At 42.8% G+C, this 20,718-nt stretch overlaps 1 protein-coding gene across 8 annotated transcripts in view; it reads right to left on the bottom strand.

Annotated features, from left to right (window-relative positions):
• Positions 1-1,494: 1,494 nt before the first annotated feature.
• Positions 1,495-20,718, bottom strand: part of LOC143328808 (receptor-type tyrosine-protein phosphatase mu) — a 150,221-nt gene continuing 130,997 nt past the window's right edge. For 5 of the 8 annotated variants that reach the window (XM_076744141.1, XM_076744143.1, XM_076744146.1 and 2 more), the window contains 11 exons: positions 18,509-18,606; positions 16,051-16,167; positions 14,671-14,825; positions 13,732-13,867; positions 11,680-11,829; positions 11,105-11,278; positions 9,347-9,478; positions 6,451-6,576; positions 4,679-4,842; positions 4,313-4,448; positions 1,495-2,444 (listed from right to left, as the gene is read on the bottom strand). In XM_076744141.1, the coding sequence (XP_076600256.1) occupies positions 2,391-2,444; positions 4,313-4,448; positions 4,679-4,842; positions 6,451-6,576; positions 9,347-9,478; positions 11,105-11,278; positions 11,680-11,829; positions 13,732-13,867; positions 14,671-14,825; positions 16,051-16,167; positions 18,509-18,606 (1,442 nt within the window). In that variant the 3' untranslated portion in view covers positions 1,495-2,390. The remainder of the gene's footprint in view (positions 2,445-4,312; positions 4,449-4,678; positions 4,843-6,450; positions 6,577-9,346; positions 9,479-11,104; positions 11,279-11,679; positions 11,830-13,731; positions 13,868-14,670; positions 14,826-16,050; positions 16,168-18,508; positions 18,607-20,718) is intronic. The other 3 variants (XM_076744144.1, XM_076744145.1, XM_076744142.1) reach the window with 2 other exon arrangements.

The following is a 20,718-nucleotide window of genomic DNA, read 5'->3' as shown; positions in this document are numbered from 1 at the left end:
AATAATGGTAAATGGTATGTTTCTCAATTAATTGCTTCCTTCCACTGTGTGCAGTGCATGAGTTATTTTAGGAGAAGGTACTCGGGGAAACCACTAGAGGGAGAAAAACCCAAATAAATCAGAGGGCACAGATCTGCACAGGGAATGCAGCGTTTGACTGATATTGGTATAAATTCATGAAAATGCTCAAAGACCTGTACCCATGGATGTTCACTGAATTAATCCCAAAGCCTGACTGATTTTGGAATACCACTTTTAATCAAACTTCATAAACAGAAAATTAAATGTGTTTCCAAAGATTTAATGCTGTTTCTGTTTTGTTTTCTGAGGCTTTCTTAGAACTGTCGAACCATCAATTAAAGACAGATTTAGTACGGAAAATGAGACATTTGATTATATTTGATTTTGCACTACATACTCATACGCTGCTCATTTACAGTACACTATTTTCTACTTCAAACCTGACAGTTTGCATTTAACGGTAAATGTGAGGAGCCAGTTTGCTAATCAACCATCTGTGCAAGGTTTAAGTTTTTGTTATTGTGCTGCAGGATGCTGCTTTTTTCAGGGATCAGTCTGTTTTAACTGGGAAGACAAGCTCAGGTCTATTCTGTCAGTATCAAGATTAAAAGCTCAGCGCCGCCCGTCTTTGTTCAGCACGTTCCGATATGAAAATCACTTGTAAGAATCTGAGGTGTTGGATTTGACTCCAGCTTCTCAAAGCCGTTGCATACTTAACATGGAAAATTCCTTTTTGTGAAGAACTTCTTGAGAAGCAGTGTTCTTCAAGGTTACAGCGCTTGTGAATGTTGACAAATTAATGCATCCTATTACACCAGCTCTCACTACAGATCGGAAATTACCATAGAGTTAAACCAACACCTGTCTCAAATATTAAAAACGCATTATAACAACCCTCACAGATGTAGTATTTGTTGCAGTGTTCATGTTATTGTGTCCACCCTCTGCAGGTGAGTAACCTCAGGCTGTTATTTGAGGATGGCCAAAAACAAGCAACACAAGATTTTCTAAAAACGAAATGAAATAACACCAGTTTGATATTAAAGACTACAGTTTTTTTGTCTAATAATTGTCAACTGCAGTTTAAAGGTGCGTTATTACAGGATTTCAAATATTCCCTGTTTTATATACTTACACTATTTGATCTCAGATACTGAGTGAAAGCATCGAAAGCATTTACCTGTTTGAAGTGGTGCTGTTGTCCAATCAGGGTCCCGTACTGTGACTGTTGAGCCTGTCAGGACTTAAACCTCTAAATCATTCAGCTAACATGCTCCACATGAACTTTATCCATTGGCAAAACTGCAGGAAAGCCATCGTTCTTATCCTGAAGAGACAGTATAACTGAGGACAATCATGAACACTCAACACTGTGGCACCTGTTCAATGGAGGTGATGGTGTTATTCCTCATCCCTCCAACAGATGTCCCTCTCATGCCATATTTCCAGCTCCACTCAGAAAAGAGGCAGAAATACATAATCCAATGTTTATATTGTAGATACATTTATATAATATCTTTTTTCTTTACAATGAAATTGATCTGTCACACAAGATGACCCCAAAAAAAGCACACAATACAGTCAATAAACCAAACCTATAGAACCTATGATTGTCACTTACTGCGAGTCACAAAAAAAGTACATACCGTGAATAAATAATCTACAGAAATATGTACAATATGCACAACAAGAATTCAATGGAAGTGCAAATAAAGCTTTGGATCCCTGTACAGGAAAAAAGGTAAGCAGATGTAGACTGAGCCAGCTGTCCCCAACATACAGAATGAAGCAATAATCATCTAGAAGTCATAAATTTACAGGACATTTAGTAACATTTAGGCTTTGCACTCCTGCATTTAATGACTTTTAATACAGAGCTGAGCAAAAAACAGAAATCAGAGAGAATAAAATGAACACATTACATTATGTACAGTGTATCGCATTCCACGGAAAAATGGAGAGTATTTAATGCTCGTTGTCCAATGAGGATCAAGGCAACAACCACGGGACTACAGGCGGCTGAGAGAGATAGAGGCAGAGAGAAAGAGGGATCCAGAGAGGAGGCGACTCACTGCAGAGGGAGGAAAAAAAAAAACCTCATTGTGCTCCTGCTGGCTCTGTTAGCTGGTACTGACAGAAACAGGCTGCGATATCTAACACTGTACAACTCTGCTACCTTTTCCCATCTAGACCAACTGAAGACCAGAAGAAGAAGAGGAAGAAGAAGAGAGCTGGTCGAAGGAGCTGTATGTATGGTTGTGTGTGTACCTCGCTCCTGTCGGGTCGGTAACACACACACACACTTAGCACAATGCACACACGTGAGCTTCGGCAACGTCCCAAACTTTAAGTCTCTGCTGGGTTCAGAGTTACCCAGAGTTCAAGTACTCCAGCGCCACTTCATAGCAAAACTTGTACTGGTCCTAGGAGACAAGAAGAGACACAACATTAGAGAGACGGACAAGGCCGGATCGACCTGCTGGGGGGGGGCCCCGGGGGCAGTGTTGTGCAAGTACACACTTCACAAGAGCGAGCTCAAAATTCAGTTCAGATTGAAAAGAACTAGTTCAAAATTTAGAAGTTTGAACGAAGTCCTCAGACCAAAAAATGGAGTAGTTCATGTTGATTTCTTCCATTATTTAATGACGCTGCAGATCTCCTGCAGTGTATCCTAGTACGAGTGCGTCTACATGTTGTTGGGAAACAAAACTAAACCCTTTTAAAAAATTCTGTGAGTTTGACTTTCTTGTGATCATCATATTTCCCAGGACTGGTCAGATGCCTCAACTCGATTTGTCGTTTCAGATTTATTCATGTGGCTGACGTTTTTTCAGACCCATCGGGCAAAATAAGCATAAAAATGGGAGATTTCTTCTTCAGTCAGAATCTGGACTGATTTGTTCATAAAAGTCCAAACAGTAGCTGTGTCTGAAGTCATGGCCCGCCCAGCTCTGCCTCCGACTGGCTAACACTCGCTGCCTTCGCTGGCTGGATTGGTTAGGTTTAGACACGAGGAGTGAGATTGGTTAGGGTTACCATAAGAATATCAAGGTAAGCCAATCAGAGGCAGAGTAGGCAGGTCATGCCTTCACCATTTGCTGTAAACAACAGTGCGAGTGCCGTTAACTCTTGCGCTCGCGTTCATTGCATGTTCAGTTCACCCTTGACCAAAAATGTGAACTCATGCACAACACTGCCCGGGGTCAAAAAAAAGAACAGCAGGGCCCTGATTAGAGTCGGGTTATGCTTAATGATCAAAACTAGTTTGTTAGACCTGTTGTCCGATCACATCTGAAGGCAGAGGTGTTATCCAGTATAGCCACACTAGATATAAATAAATATGGGGACAACAGCAGAAAGTCTCTCTCAGAAGACATTCATCATGCTGCGATTGGTCGGTCGCATTAAAAGTGACAGAAGTAGTTCAGCGTACGGCACAATGCAGTCCAGAAGTTAATCGTGCAAAGATGCAGTCAGACTGTAAAGATGCAGGGCTAAGCTAAGCCTGGATGGTGACAAGCAGGACAGGAGATGGATAAGGGCACGAGGAGTCACTGAAGAGATGAATGTGCAGACAGACGGGTGGATAGATGAGTTCAAAGCCTGGCTTCATTTTCATCTCTGCAGTGCTGACCATTCACGGTGTGAATGTCAGATCGTCGACTTCAGAAACCACCTAATCCGACTTTGGAAAGGTGGAGGTTTCTGAGGCTATTTGACCGATCGACAAGCACTTCTGATGGAGTACACTGGCAGCCTTATCCTCCTCTTCCTTACGCACTTATCAATGCACTTTTTATTGTTTGCCAGGGTCTAAACAAGGGCAACAGCATCTCAAGGGAATCAAACACAGACACACATATAAAACCTGTCAAAGAGCATTTGCAAATGGTTCAATGAATTGATTTATTTGCTGTGGTTAAGATGTTCTATACCTTGATGCAGGTAATGTCAGGTAATTTATTGATCACACCAAGTAGAATTCAGTGACTTTTAAAGGGGCAATCCACAGAAATCCTGTACTAGAAACTGGGAAATAAATAAAAAGATGCTATTTGTTGCATTATGGGAGATGTGTGATTCAGCATTTTTGGAGCTTGACTCTAGGGACTGAAAGTCAGGATATCTCGGTCCCTTCTATTTCCATTTTGATCATCCTTTCTTTAACCTGTCTGTCCTTGCTGGCATGCTCGCTTTGAATACCATCTGGCATTTTGTCAGGTTATAATAAACTCTTCCAATTATTTGCAAATGCTAGATTTGACAAACGTGCTGCTGCTGTGCTCCTCACCAGTAGGTCCACCATGTTGGGTTTATTGTTCCTTAGTGTTTTGACAGCGTGGAAAACATCCACAGAGCGCTGGTGTTGAAGCATCTCACACACAATGCTGATGGCACAAAACGTCCCACTGCGGCCGCCTCCGTTCCTATAGATGTCAGAAAGAAGCCAGACATTAGAAAATTAAATATAATTAACATTAAATAAAGTGTTATTTGACATAGAGAAGTTAAGGTTGATAATAAAGCTGGCAGAGGGTCGAGGAGTTTCATTGTTTTCTGATGCAGTAACGCTCTTCAGTCAGTAGGTGGAGATGTTTCATCTTTAATGCCAGTACTGGATGAACTCCCCTCTGCACTGAGTGTTGTGATAACTTACAGACAGTGGACCACAGTGCGTCCCTCGCCCCCGTCGTACTCCTCCTGCCACTTGTCCACCTGTCGGATCAGCTTGAGGAAGGAGCGTTTGGACATGGGCGTGTCTCTGTACATGGGCCAGCCCAGGAACTGGAACTGCTGCACCATCCGGTAGCCGTCCTGGGGCTGCAGGGGAAGGACGCACCGGTTATCCCAGGTTAACACACAGTGGGGGGGCTAATCGCTGCTGTGCACAGATGCAATCAGCCTGTAAAGATGCAGGGCTAAGCTAAGCCTGGATGGCGACAAGTAGGACAGGAGATGGATAAGGGCACGAGGAGTCACTGAATTGATGAATGCGCAGACAGACGGGTTGATAGATGAGCACAGTTACTGCTGGAGACAGATAGTTAAGATCTAAGACAGAGACACTCTAAATCACACTCAGACGTATCGATCAGTAACACTCGTCAGCGATCATGTGTGATTAGACTGTATTCCACATAACACGCCGATGGTGCCTCTGCCGGACAGAGGATGGAACGACACGTTAATATGACGAGTGATTATTGACATCCGCGGGCAGACTGTCGGGGTAAGGAGCTTATGCAGGTGACTGCAGGTGACTGCAAGTGACGCTGCCACGGGTCAGGACCCTTTCTGTGCAGTTATGTCTGGTAGCTGAAAGTTAAGGGGTCAGTTCAGCCCCAAACAAGAAAGACCCCTTACCCGTAGCAGTACCTAGCCATGCGGATATTTGAGGTTTTATTTGGCCAAGCTGTGAGATAACTGTCTCTGACATTTCTTTCTCAGCTCCAATAAAAAGTGAACTGAATTTGATTTGTGTGCTCACATAATTGAAGTGGGAAATTTAACTTGTTTAACAACTTGTCTTTCTAGAATTGGTGTGGAATTATTTCTTCATTAGAGAGTGCCTCCAATAAAAACTGTTGACAGTGAGGTCTGTAAATGATCTAAAGCAGTGGTTCCTAACCTGGGGGCCATCTGTGACCCCCCACCAAGGGAAGCAAAGTGACTCTGAGGGGCCACAGGATGATCAAAGGAATAAGAAAGACATTTAGGATGATTTTTTTCTGACTTTTCTTCAGATTTGTCCCTCTTTCTTGTAATATATTGGGTAAGAATCATTCAGTAAACCATGTCCATCACCAATCATGTCGGCACTAAGGTCCTAACCTGTGATCAGGAGGTCACAAGTAGACATTGCTTTATTTTAAAAAGGCTGGGGACCACTCATGTAGAGCACTGGTTCCCAACGTCTTTGGCTTATGTCCCTTTAAAACAAAGCACGTCTATATGTGACCCCTGGGTTGGAAACCACTGAAGGAAGGAGAACACATTGAAATATCTGAGAATCTGGACTAATAAAACCAAAACTACAAACTGAACCCTTTAAGTTAAATTCATGTTCAATCAAAAAGATGTGGATTGAAGGAACAGTCAGAAGGTTCAACTCGAGTTGAGCTCTACCTTTTTAACGATGTGTGAAAATTTCTCACGCCATCTGAAAGACATGTGACTTGTGGCTCTCGCACCTCGGTCCAATCACTGGTGCAGTGGCATAGTTAAAGAACAGAATGACTCTGCCTCTGCACAGCTTGAATGGACAGGCCGGCGTATGAGTGGGATGTGTGAGGTGTGCAGTCACAGAATAAATTGGCTGTTGTGATCACCACGGGGAAGACAAACAAGTCATGAAAGTTACAAGAAATGGACAGCAGAGCAGAGAAACTACACAAGAGCCCGATGGACATAAATGTAGTGTCACTGTACCCGTGCTGCGTTGTAGATCCGAAATATTCTGCTGATGATGTCCTCCTCCAAGTCGGCAGAGACGAACTCCACCTGGATGGGTCCATGTCGGTGGACTCCATTTTCTGGCCAGTACTGTGGGCACAACTAAACAAAATAGGCACGTACACACACATACATACATTCGCACACAGAGAAATGCAGGTACACCAGCACACACACAGGCAAAACCAAGACGAACACACATGGAAAACAAAGAAAATGGAAGATGATTCATTAGTTTCAGAATCTGGCTTTTCACTGAAGGCAGTGACACTGATTTCAACTCCTCACATACAGTATACGGTACATGTTGAAGAGGTTTATGTGGGATTACAAAGTTTGAGGACATGAATCACGAGAAAGAAGAGGCAGAGAGAACGACGGTGAATTAATTCAATGTGAAGTGCTTTCTTTTTAAAATATGATGAATTGCTTCTTCACTGGAGAACATTCAGACAAAAGCTGGAATACATTTTTGATGGACTAAATACGCTCGAAGTATGAGAGCTTTCTCGTAATCAACTGACCCTTTGTTCAACAGATCTAACACAGATTTTTCAACAACCTTGGCTAATTGTTCTTATCCCCTCATAAAAAAAAAAAAAACACACTTTCTTTCTTTCTTTCTTTCTTTCTTTCTAAAAAGCATCTTACTTATTTTTCAGGCTAAAATCAAAGAATTGTCTCTGCGAAGAAGGAGAATTTAAAGTTTCCTTACTGATAATAAATGGGCAACAATTTTGAAAATAGATTAATTTATAAATTACTTTTATTATCAATTTAACTGTTTAATTTGGCTATTATTATGTTATCCATTACTTATGGATAGCATATTAACCATTTATCCAATCCATTTAAATATAGCTATTCATCTAATACTTAGCTAACTATTGGCTAAGATTATGTTATAACTACTTCAACCACTTATCGATTACTTTTAGCTAACCATTTCAAACATTTATCAGTTACTTTTAAAAGGCCCATTTAAATTGTTTGAAATTTCTACTTTAACTGTTCATTCACAGTATCTCAAACATTTATTGCTTAGCTACTGGCTAACTGACTATTTCAACTGTTTAACCGTCGCTTTTAGCTAACTATTTTAACCGTTTAACACCGCTTTTAGCTAACTATTTCAACTGTTTAATGATTAAACATTGCTTTTAGCTACTTCAACCAATTATCTTTTACTTTAAAAATATATTTGACCTGTTGAACCATTACTTTAGCTAACTATCAACTGTCTAACCATTATTTTTAGCTAACCTAAACATTAGCTGTTATTTCTAGCTAACTCTTTCAACCATTTATCCATTACTTTTAGCTTAGCAAATATAACTATTTTAACTACTTATCCTTTTACATTAACCACTGATCCATTACGTTTTGATCATTCACTGCTGATCCCACTGTTATTTACTGTATTTCAAATGTTCATCCATTGCGTTTAGCTAATTATTGCAACCATTTCTAGCTGATGTCTCTGTTCACTTGCAACCTCCTTTTCACACACTCTCAGTGTCAAGATGTTATAGCTGACTCAATATGTAGACATTTTCTTTGAAGTAAATCATTTAAATGTTTGCTTTGTTGATTTTCTTAAAACTACTGCAGAAATATTCTGTGGAGTAAAAATACAGGTTAAAATTGTTTATCAAGTAAAATGCATTCAACTGGGCCTGGTTTCAGCTTTTGTTTTACCCAATTGTCACAAGAAAACTTTAAACTTCATGTAGCCCTAATTAAAAGTATTAATGGGCACTCATTGATAGTGTTATTGACTGCTCTAGCAGCAGTATTGAAAGGTGCAGAGAGAGAAATAAACCCTCGGGACGGCATCATAAGAGCCACAAAATCTCCCCTATTTCCGCTCCTTAGGAGTGAAAGCCCAGTTAAGAACATGCACCTGCAGAGCACGCCGCCGCCGGCCTCGCAGCACTAACTCAGACTAGTGGGAGCGTGCACACACAGATGGACAGATTCTGCACTGACAGACATGCCTACATACTGAGCCACGAACAAACAAGGGGAAAAAAAAAAAGACACTACCTGAGACGAATGCAAATAACAGGCCTGAGTACACGCGTACAGATGGACAGACAAATATACGCTCGCTTTCTGTCTCCAGCAAACAGGAAAAAGCACAAACACATATTCGGTCTCTATGGCAGCAAAACACGACTTTCTAGCTTCCTTTGAGAGCCTGTCAAAACTTGACAAATTCAACAGATGCAAAAACAAAGATGCTGATGGAGAAGATAGTGAACCTCCACCTCCCTTGTCTCCAGCTACGCCTGCCCCCCCCTCCCTTCCCACCTGTGCTGTTTCCTTGGCTGGCTGACTGGTTGGCTACAGTGAGAATATTGAATGAAAGGCCTTTTCTACCCAGCCAGTCAGCCAGTCAGTCAGTCACCTAGGGAAAGGGGATTTGGATGGGGAGAGCAGCCTGGCTTCAGGCTTTGATCCCCGGGTGTTATGACAGAGCCTCGGGCTGAGAAATCTGGAGAGTCTCTTCCACAGTCCTGCTTCTCCATCTACCTGCGCTTTCATGGCAAGTCCTCTTCCACTCCACAGCATCTACCTTATTTCAAACATATTCTGTATACACATATATATGTGTTTGCCAGCACAGATACATCCCTGGGCTTTTCCCTGAGTTCATAGTGGAAGAAAACAACAAAAAAGCAATCTTTCTTGAGATCCAGTTCCCACGCTGTCCTTTTCCATGACTTTATTAGATACAGACGTCTGATGAAAGGAACTGCTTCATCTGTCATCTATTTGTGAGTGCACTTCTTGCAATATCCCTGGAGGATTATGTTGTGTGTTGTACGCGTGTGTGTGTGTTCACGCACACGTATCAGGTCGGGTTTACCTGGGCTGGGTCCACGTCGTTTAGCATTACTATGGATGTGCAGTGGTAGTCCAGCACCAATCTCCAGAAATCCTTGACTGTGTTTGGCAACGGGTGCTGGGTCACTATGAATGCAGACGGCTGCTTGTAACTCTGGAGGAAGAAAAAGACAGATTTGAAAAACTGTCGCTTAAAACACCTCATGCATATTAAATAGTATTTAAGCTGACAACTTAGCAAGAATAAACCAATAACCATTTTAAAATGACCTCCATCCTTTGACCTGCCTCATGCTGAGTGTTGTTGTCTAATGGAGATTCCGTGTCCAGGGAGATTATATTAGGACGCTGCACTTTTAATGTAGTTCCTGGCTCCCAAAGATAGCCCAGTGGTGACTGAGAGGATCCTGTACCTGAAAGGTCACCTGCTAAATCCAGGGAAGAGCCAAAAAGTCCATCACTGGACACATGCTTTGTCCACCCTGGGTAAATTTAAGACTTGAGAATTGCTACACATTGCATTTGGGGTTTATTTTGGGTTATCCTGTGGTGTGTTTTAGATATTGAGACAGAGAACAGAGACAGAGAAGCCAAGCCTCATGTACGTCCATGAGGGCTAATGCAAATTAAAATGACAAAACAATCCCCCTTTTCATATCACATGATCTTCATGAGCAGATGAAGTTTGCCAGATGGAGTTTGAGACAGTTTTGACAACCTTAACTTTAAAGCCAGCAGAGACAAGAAGTCCTTAAGATGCTCATAAACAGTGGAAATTTCAACATTTACAACTCTATGAAGACTAGCAAACTCCATCTGCTCACAATGATCATGTGATATGATTATAACCTCCAAAACAGCTACTAAGCTACACCTTAATGCCTCTGTCTTTGTAAGAGTTTAATTTAATAGTTTGTTACCTACCTTTTAATGTTTAGATGTTAAAAGTAAAATTTTATCAAGTAAAAACCTGCGCTTTGACTATTTTTGCTTTCAAGTCTGAAGACAACTCCCTGGTTTAGCAGTGAGTCTGTCTCCTCTTATTCACTCAATATAGTTATTTTTAACTTCTCCTATTGTATAACCCTTGTCTGTACTTGTCAGCACAATAACTTTCTATAAACGTCCTTTTATTTGTTTGTGTCTTCTCTTTTGTTGGTGGGTGTCTGGGAAAGGGGCGGCGCACCTATTTAATATTGCACATTTTGTTGTTTCTTGTCTTTTGCACAGTCTTGTGATGCTGCATCTCACTCTACACCCCGTGGTGTGCTGGCGTGCATGTGAGAACTAAAAGTCCTTGAATCCTTGAACTAAAGTTTAAATCTTAAGTCTGGAGATTGTAGTTCTGCATCAAGATAGTTCCAACATAACCACAGTGGATTTCCAGAACAGGAAGCTAATTTCAGGTATTTTAAACATCAGCACTGTTATGTGATCACGCAAAGAGAAATCAGTTGTATAAGAGACTGAAATACCAACGTTACCACTCATAGTGGCCTCAATAGACCATGATGTTTTCCATTAACTGTCGAAGGCAAAATACCTGCTTTGACATCACGGATTAGTGTGTGACAAGAAAAGCAACATGTGGGAAAGTTTCAGCTCACACAGAACAGGGCAGCCGCAATTTCCAGCCTTGTGACTCAGCGTCAATTTACCACTTTAAAGTCGCAGGGATTCAATTAGCAGGAATTACAATATTGGTGGAATGCTGCTTTAAGTGACTGTAAAGTGAATATCCCCACAATGTGATATTTTCTTCTCTGCGTTTGGCTCTTACATCCATGAGCGCGGCGTTGATGTAATTGGAGCTCTCCCCGTCGATGGTGATCAGGAAGGGGAGGCAGCGGTCTGGAGGGAGGACGTCCATGCAGCGGTTCTTCTCGTGGTTCCTGGGCAGCAGGGCGATGCTGCAGTCCTCCACCCGCAGCGTGGGAGTCACCATATTCAGAGTCTACCGGGGTTGAAGCAGAATTACACGTTGTCATACCGTCAAAAGGAAGGTAGGCGCTTGGGTCTTGAGTGTGCTAATTATCTCCCAATATGGTAATTAACAATGCAATTCTTTAATCAGTTACATTAGCGATAGCTCTGACTCCCCTGATGTGACTGTGATGAAACTTAGGGGGGGGCGACGCATCCCATAGAACTGATTGGTCCACGGAGGGGTGCTGCGATTACAGATTAAAGCAAGGTGACATATTTGATACTGATTGGCCCAGAGGGGGACTGCGCCATTCATCAAGAGACAACATGTTTACTGTTGTTTTGAACTTATCCTGCACTTGAGATAATGCTTTATTAGGGATTTGCATACAGCGTGGTGTTTGCCTCATTATGTTAAAGCCTCCTCACCCGAAACTCCTCTTTAATGGGGCTGGAGTTGGTCTGCGGGTCCAGGCGGTTCATGTCGTAGTACACGGAGCGGAGCTGACTGGCGGGAATGGTGGTGTCGCCGCAGAGACATGCTTCCAAAATGGCATCGTGGATGAAGACATACTGCTCCTGCAAAAAACAGCATCCTCATTGCGGATCTATCAGACGTCTTAGACTCATGACAACAGACAACATATGACTGTATTTTTAGCAGCAGCAGCAGAAATGCATGAGCCAGTGTTCCTCTGCTTTTTCGCTAGAAGAATTCAATGACCTTTCCATGACCTTACCATGATTATTCTTTACCCCTGAGGCATTTTCTGTGACTAATATTTGTCATTGTCTATGTTCAAAGGTTACATTACATATTTTTGCATTTTTTGGTAAATAGCTGATTTAATTCTCCTCTAAAGCTGACATTTTAAAAACCTTAAAATACACGGAGGCCTGGAAGAAAATTCTTTCTTCAATTCATGACCTTTTCATGTCTTCCAGGACCCTATCAAACCTTGGTGACCTTAGCCAGGTTGAGACTTTGTCATCATTATTGTCAGGATCCAGGCACGAACGAGGCTGACGTCTTAGCAGCAACAACAAACCCTCGCTGTGCTTAACTCCATGCAGAGCGAAACTGGAAATCGCGACACATTCCCTGCCCCTCACATCAGTCAGTCAAGCGGCCGACATGGTGACACAGCTTGAGGCTTGATGCAAATCTTTTCTGAAGTGACATTTTCAGCTGACACTTCCTTGTCACTTCGGACCAGAATCCGCACACATGCACAGGGGTCACTGATTTGCAGATTCACAGACAAACGTGTTGCCATTTGTTAAGTCGAGTTCAGGACGTGACCTGTTGACCTGAGCAGTTTGACTAGCTCGAGCCGGGTCAGCGGGTCGATAGCAATGCGGCACTCAAACCAGGATCCACAGATTGATAGATCTTATCTGAGCTCATAAACTATGAACAACAACAAGGCTTTTCATTTCCGCCGACAGGTTAAAGCACATTGGAGGGTTAGTGTCTGGCCGCGGGCTGAGGAGCCGTGCCAACGAGCCTGAACACCTGCGAGGGAAAACACACGCGTACACACACACTTTGAAGGTCACTGAACTTGAAGAGAGTGACTCAGGGTGAACAACATTTGGTCTCCAGTTACTCAAATCCCAATTCGGACGTCAGCGGTGAAACATTTGCCCATTAAGTCCAATGACGCTTGTGATTTAAAGGGAATTACGGTGAAATGATGCATCCAACGAGACTATGGACACCTCCAGATGGCCGGTGTTCAGGAAAGCGCGAAGTCCTTCGGTGGCCCATACTGGCATAAAACTGGAGGATGAGCCAGGGATGTTTTCAGCCATCAATATGAGCTAAATGCTCTCAGTTACAAGCCTCTAAACCCTTTTATTATGGCATGTACTGGCAAGCACTTGTGCTTAGCATCCTGGGAAATAGTTGGGGAGTGCACTTCAATAAATGCCTTTTGTGAGAAATGATCATAAAAAGGTAAAGCTGCAGCCATAAATACTGTACATCAGCTGTAAATATAAACATAGATCTGATACTTGCAGGTTAAAACAAGCACTGAAGAGCACTCGTCCTGCTGTCATCAGACAGAGGTCAATAATCATTTGGACAGCTTAGTTACATAATGAAATATATTCCCACTGTTTGAAAAACGACACCTGAAGTGGCACTCGGAAATGAGTGACAGCAAAAAAAATTAAAGCTAATTATGCTGCATTTTAAAAGATAATGGGCATCATCAGTCACTATCATTCAAATCAGTTTAAAACCAGGGGGATCGCTTATCTGGCAGAATTATTGACTAATAAACATCAGGTGATGATTCATTTTGCTAGAAAAGAATGCATGTTTTTCAAAAAGAGCAGCAGTGAAGTGGGGCTTATGCTAAGAAATACTCGCAGATACTAGTTAATCCACCAGCCCGTCAAGCTGCATCCTCCCTCTCCTCACTTCACAGGCCCAGCTCTGCTGAGGCCCGGCTGGGACCAGGTTTACCGTACCTCAGTCTGGACCATGTTGACCCTCCGTGAGCGCAGCTCCCTCACGCAGTTGTAAATGTCCACCACACCCTCTCTCTCTGCCATGTCCAGCATGATGTCGATGACGATGAAGCAGCCTGTCCGTCCTGCTCCGGCGCTGCAGGAAAACACATTGGAGATTGGAGACCTCAGGGGGGGGGCAACAGAAGACACTGTTTTTATTCAGAAGAGCAGGCGCATATTCATTTGATCGTGAAGAGTTCTGTTTTCTTGCTCTTTTTGTTTCTTTTTCTATCGTAAAGGGTTGTTTCACAGAATAAAAAATAACTTCCCTCCAGTGGTATGTGACAGAGGAGATGTAAAGTGTGTACATTGTGGTACATTATGTTTTTATTATGTTTTAATACTTATTAATTAATACTTGTAGCCATATTGGATGTTATTCAGTTAAAAAGTTAAGATATTTGTCTATGAGGTTTCTGCCTCTGCTGAAACACAACCACAGTGAAGGCAATTTTGTTTGTGACGTTAACAAAAATGTTAAATTACACTGAAAAAATTTAACAACATTGTGTCTTTCTGGAAACATTGTACCTGTACTGCGGATAATCCACAGATTTTGCAGTCAATACTTTTCTTAGAAAACTTCTTTGGTAAAAAGTTCTGATGAAAACTGTCTACATGGCTCAATACCAACAAATTATTTACTGTATTAACAATAAGACAGACAAATCTCACTTATGTTGGTGGAGGAAACAGTGTTTTGGTCTTTAGGTTGATCTTTTTATGTTTTGGTTTATTTCCAAAGTATTGGCTGTGATCTAGAGTTCTGCATGGAGCGTGGACAATACTTTTAACTACCGACAGAACAGAGAACAGGTACCAGCATACAAAGGCTGGTTGGAGTGACAGTAGAAACAAAAGTATGAAGCACAGTGGGCTGTTCTGGTGCATACAAACCTGCAGTGAACCACCATGGGCCCAGCATTGGTCAGGGTCTTGGATTTGACTCTCCTAATAAACCCCAGCAGCCCTGTGGCGTGATAGGGCACGCCGTGGTCCGGCCAGCCCGTGAAGTGAAACTGTCGGATCTCCCGGATCTCATGAGCTCCTCTCTGAGGAACAGAGTCATCGCGTTAAACACACAAGCCGCGGCAGAAGATGTGGCGAGAAGACGGAGGAGACAGAGTACAGACGATGTGAAAGGTCCTTCTAAAGCAAACACAGAGCTGGATTGAATACAAACACACACTTCATGGGCAAAGTAGCGGCGGGGGTTGAGCAAAGTTTCCATTATCTAACAGCAAACAGGATGTTCAAGGCCACTGTAGCACTCAGTCATGTCTCAGGCTTCCAGGGACACGTGTTACATCATAATCTGGGCCCCGTGGATCTAACACAGAAACAACGTTTTTTGCAGTTTTCTTTATAGGTGAACTCTTTGTTTCTGTTGCTTTGAAGTCTAATGAATCACAGCTAAACAATTACATTGTGTTTGTAACATAAATTACTGATTGTTTTTTCCTTTGACATTAATTAACCAGTGTTTAAAGGAGAATCTGATGGTCAGAGTGGGTCTCAATGGATCCCACTGGGAAACTTACATTAGTTGAAGTGAACCGTACAGGCTGTCCTTCCTGAGCAACAGTTCTGGGAGTAAAGTGCGACTGTGAAATGCATTAAATCGGCTTCTGTTTATATTATCTTAGCATTACTTCCTTTGTTGGAGTTGTAAGTGTGGAGTTTGAAATGATTTTAGCATCTTTCATATTATTCCAGGGACATGCATTTTTGTTTGTAGAACATCTGAATAATCCCTTCGAAAATGGGTCCAATCTACTTTCTCTCCCTACCAAACAATCCAATACCAATACGATTCAAGTCCTACAAGTGTCGGCTTTAAAATCTAGAAATGTGTTTGTTACATAAAAAGAACTAAGAAAAACACAGATCATGCAGGGTCATGCTAGTTATTGCTAGCTGAACGTGAGAACTTGAGCAATTCAACAACATCTGACAACACATTCGGCCTGTTGCAACGACCTTGATTAGTTGTTTTAATTAAGGGAACATTTGAACTAAGTGCTATTTAATCAAGTCACAGCAGCAAAGAAACTTTTAAAGATGACTCTCCTGGACCACTTAGCAATGACTCTCAAGGTGCTTATGAGCAAAGCACATAACCCGTAACTTCTTCAGCCAAACTGCTCAATGGCCAAAGGTTGAGGTCTAGTACTGAGCACCTCCCAGCTGAGTGAGTGTGCAGAGCAGTGGGCCGATGCTGAACAAGTACGAGTGCTGTTTCGAAACTCTCAGCGGTCAATAGAGGTTAAAAAGTACCTTCTCGACGGCAAAGGTCCTGATGACGTACTCTGAGAGCAGCTCGGTCTCTATCAGCGTCACCTTGATGTCTCTGTAGATCTCAGTGTCATCGGGCCAGTACTTACAGCACTTCACCTGCGAGTGACAAAAGCAAATATTTCATAACCACGTGCACATGTACTTTATGCCAACTGCAAGACATTTACATCCGCACGCGCACGATGCTTCACCTCACTGCGCATGCACTCGTAAAAGAAGGACTTGAACGTTGGCAAGTTTCCAGGCCATCATTTTTTCCAATAAAGATAATTGTCACATAACATTACCTCGCATTTGCAACCTGATATTTCAGTTTCTAAAGCGTTTCTTTCAAGTCAAAATGAGATTCGCCTCGTATTAGTTTCGACCCCGGGTCAAGGATCTGCTGTAAATGGGAATCTTATGTATGGATGGAGAGCTCATTCTCACATTATTGCTTTTTCATTCTCACATCGATAATGTGAAAATGAGTTTAAAGGTAGACTGTACAGAACACTGGAACAGAGCAGAACAGCCGCTGAGGGGGTGTGAGATTGCCCACCTTAAATTTTTGACTACCAGTGCGGAGAAATAGGACAAAACATTAAAAAACAGTGTAGTACAATTGGATGAGGGAGATATAATGACAATCCAATAATGATATGAAATAATAAACCCTCAGCTGTTTAAAACAGATTTCCCAACAGAAATCTAAAACACCCCACTGGAAATATTACTCGTATTAGGTATCATAAGAGTGCAAAATTACACCCCCCACCTCAACCCCCCAGTTCAATTAAACTGTTGATACTGAGGGAGTATGGCTGGTAATAGAGATTGAGATCATGGAGGTATATCAGAGAATGATAATTTTTGATGAGGGATAAATGCAACATCAGCCACAACTAGATTCAATTTTCATTTCTGAAGTCTACGCGCTGATTAGGAATGAAATGAGATTTTGGTTTGCGGAGTGACACAGACAGAGGGGGACTTTCAGGTCCCTCTCTCCGACACCCCTGATGACTAATCCCCGATGACAATCACAAATCCACCGTCCGCTTCCAGCCAGATTGAATTAGGCGAAAGCCATTACCTTATTAGATCACTCTGAATCAGGCGCCTGGTTTGGGGGGAATTAGCCTTTGGGCTAAATTATGCCACCGTACACACAGATGTTCTTTTGCGTTTCCACACTTCTGAGTATGTGTGCACACGGCACTTGAACTCGTTCGCTCATATGGACAAAGTGTACGGAAAAGAAGCGCGTAGCGTCACCTCATCACACACATCAGCACACCACCCTCCAAACCAAATCTCTCACACATCAAAGCGCGTCGAGCGCCGCCCCTGTGTGCGAAACCAGCGGGACAGAGGCTGCGTGTGCCGGTCTGCGTGCGTGCCAGGATTTCCCAGAGTTCATCAGCAACTGTGCCGAGCAGATGGCCCACTGTGATATGGCGGACTGATTTTATGGGGCCCTCAGTGGAGCCACCGTCACTGTGACCAACTGTGCCTGCCGCCCGCCATTGGACAAGGATCATATAACAGACGGTCTGGGGGCCGGGGCCCACAGAGGACGGCGCAGCAGCTAAGCAGGTGTGGAGAAGGTGCGGGGCGGAGCGGGCTGGGCTCAGCTACTGTAGAGGAACGGCCTAATGAGGTACCTAGAGATGGGCCCATGAATCATTATCAGCTCTGCTACATTTAAGCCCCACCAAAAATGCACATCAGCGAAATCAAGGTGTGCCTGTGTTTAAGGGGCTTTCAGTGCGAATGTGTTTAAAATTCTTGAAAATCCCCCGGCAGTCAAAGCATTACACTGTACGTTAAGACCTTCATTTTCTCTTGATTATAACCTAACCAGGAGGAACTACAGTGCGAGTTAAGTGGAACAAATTAGGACTGAAGTAGGGCTCCGGGTTTTTTTTTTTTTTTTTTTTTCGAGGCAGGCCACATGCTGGAGTGAACTAAAAGTCTCCGCCATTACTTTGAACATTATGAACCATCCTCACCACTCAATAACAGTCCCCTTTTGTCCAATGAGGACAACATTAAGAGGTGTTTCTGCCCGGAGAAGCCTGCTCGGAGCTGGCGGCTATGGCAGACTATAATGTCCTGTTATAGAGCCACTCAGATGAAACAGTAGTCAGTTGCCTGGATGCCTCTCTGGTAATGAAGGCCATCAATCAGTTTCTTCTCACTTCTCACTGATCAGATAGATGGAAAAAGAGCTGGCGGCACACGAGACCCATGCCTCACTAAGCACACACACACAGAAACATCTGGGCACCGACGTCCAAAGACACACGTGCGCACACACACACACACACACACACACACACACAAAAAAGATGGCTCCGTTTGCCTTGAGACACAATCAGGCTGTCAGTCGACTGGGGGCAAGGTAATCTTATTTGAGATCTGCGGTTAGAGCGAACTTGTAATTAATACCCACCCTGCCCACTTCCACCAGGTTGGTCACCATGACAATAGCCGCCGTGTTCTCCTGCCAGACCATCCTCCAGAAGTCGAAGACCGTCTCCTGCATGGGGCCTAAGGGAGCGAGAGAGAGAGGGGGGGGGCGACTTTAGGCAAAAACAAAAAACAGCCAGATTTACCACAAAAAAGGAGGTTTTTCACACTCTGCTTTACGAAACTGTTCATTCCTCTTTATCCAGTTAACACACTTCTTGAGGAGACATTTTAGTTAGTTTAAATGTTTTTAACGGGGAAATTAAAACCATGGCCTGTTTGTGACTGTGACTACAGGGCGTTTCTGAGTGAAAAGACAAGTCTAACCCATCCATTCGTACACTATAAATGCCCAAAAGTATGTGAAAGGCCATAAAAATATGTCGCCACCTCAACATTACACCCATATGTGACTATTTCATATTGAATATGGGCATTAATATGCTGCTACAGCAGTCTCCACTCTACTGGGAAGACTTGCAACAAGATTTTGAATCCTGGCTTCAGGATTTTGCTCACATTCAGCCACAGCATTGATGAGGTCGGTTACTGATGTTGGGTGATAACACCTGCCTCCCAGTTGGCGTTACAGTTCATCCTAAAGGCGGTGGACGGAGCTGAGGTCAGGGCTCTGTGCAGACCAGCTAAGCTTCTCGACACCAGTGTGGAGAAAAACACTTTTTATGGACCTGGCTTTGTGCACAGGGAAGGGCCGACCACAAGCTAGTGAAATATGGCTGTATGCTGGAGCATCAAGACCAAAAGACGCAGATCAAAACTATACCAAAGAACTCTTCTGCTCGTATTCGTGTAACCCTTCTGTTCTACATAGTACCAGCAACCTGTGGGTAAAAGGTTAATTTCATAAACCACAACACACAGAACTTTCCACCATTCTTCTTCTCGACCTCTCCCTGTACTGACTTTTAACAGCTTTAATTCAAAGCACCAGTACTTTTATTAATATTCATGTATCATTTACTTTGCTGTGTTTACGTATATGCTGTAGGAGCATGTTCTTTGATGGTAACGTCAAGACGCCACAGCTGCAGACTGAGAGTCAGATCAACTTACACACAATATAAACACAGGGGATTTGGAGGTATTACAGTCCTACAGCAACAATGCAGTTTATGGAGCACTTTCTCCTCCGTTTTCACTGCTCGGATTGAGCGTTGAAAAACATGTCAGATCAGATTTATTTATACTGCAGCAGATTCCTCGCAAAGTGCTTACTCTACAGCAGAGGGCTTAAATACAGATGGAAACAAGAGAGAACAAATAAATCACAAATTTAAAGATGAGGCTGAAGCTTGTGTGTGCGCAAGTGTGTGTGTGTATGTGTGCGCGTGTGTGTGGCAAAGCTCAAAGTAATTACCACTACACCTCATCTGTTCAACACCAACCTTTCCACCGAACCGGACCCAGACGCGTCTGCTGAACGTCAAATTAAATGAGCAGAGGGCCATTGAATGCCTCCGATATTTAAAACTTCACTGAGCAATAATTGTGGATTGATAGGAATTTAATTATTATTCTGGTTAATTAAAATTATTAATATTAGTTTTAATCAAGCACCAAGTGGAAAAAAAAAAAATTACTTCTGACAAATTAATTAGTGAATGCAAATCTCAGCAGTTGTGTATCCTCCTGCGTTGGCCTAAATTACCTGGAGACACGACAAATTATGCAGACACGCACGGAGACGCGAGAACACGGCACAGACACAAACCATTAGTCTTTTTTCATCTTCGTCATGCATGCGATTGGTAAATTAAATGAGGCTTTAGGTCCTTGAAACAGGTGAGTGACCTTTCTTGGTCACATGTTTTAGTTGGTTTTAGTTGTGATGTGAAATTCAACCTCTTCATTTAATGGATCTGACGCTGACTTTCAGAGAAGGTTCACATGTATACAGGTAATTTTTTCAGGTATGTTTGGGGCTGTTCTGCGTCTGTGCGATAGTGGACAGTTGAGGCAGAGTGAGAGTTTTTCAGTTCTTGTTTGGGGGATTTTCGCCTTTTCTTCTTTGCAAAAGTCCGATAGTTTTGCATGCGCTGCTCTGCTGAGGTCTACAGGTCACGTCACTCTTCTCTTGCGGCACAAACTGCCGATGGAGGGCAGGAAGTCATTTCCTGTGTAGAAAGCACTATGACACACACTCAAAATGCCGATGTCTTGAGTCGTTTAGGG

The sequence above is a fragment of the Chaetodon auriga genome, chromosome 12 (assembly GCF_051107435.1).
Source record: "Chaetodon auriga isolate fChaAug3 chromosome 12, fChaAug3.hap1, whole genome shotgun sequence".
Taxonomy (NCBI): domain Eukaryota; kingdom Metazoa; phylum Chordata; class Actinopteri; order Chaetodontiformes; family Chaetodontidae; genus Chaetodon; species Chaetodon auriga.
Note: the sequence above shows the minus strand (reverse complement) of the source record. Positions and strands in the feature narration are given on the sequence as shown.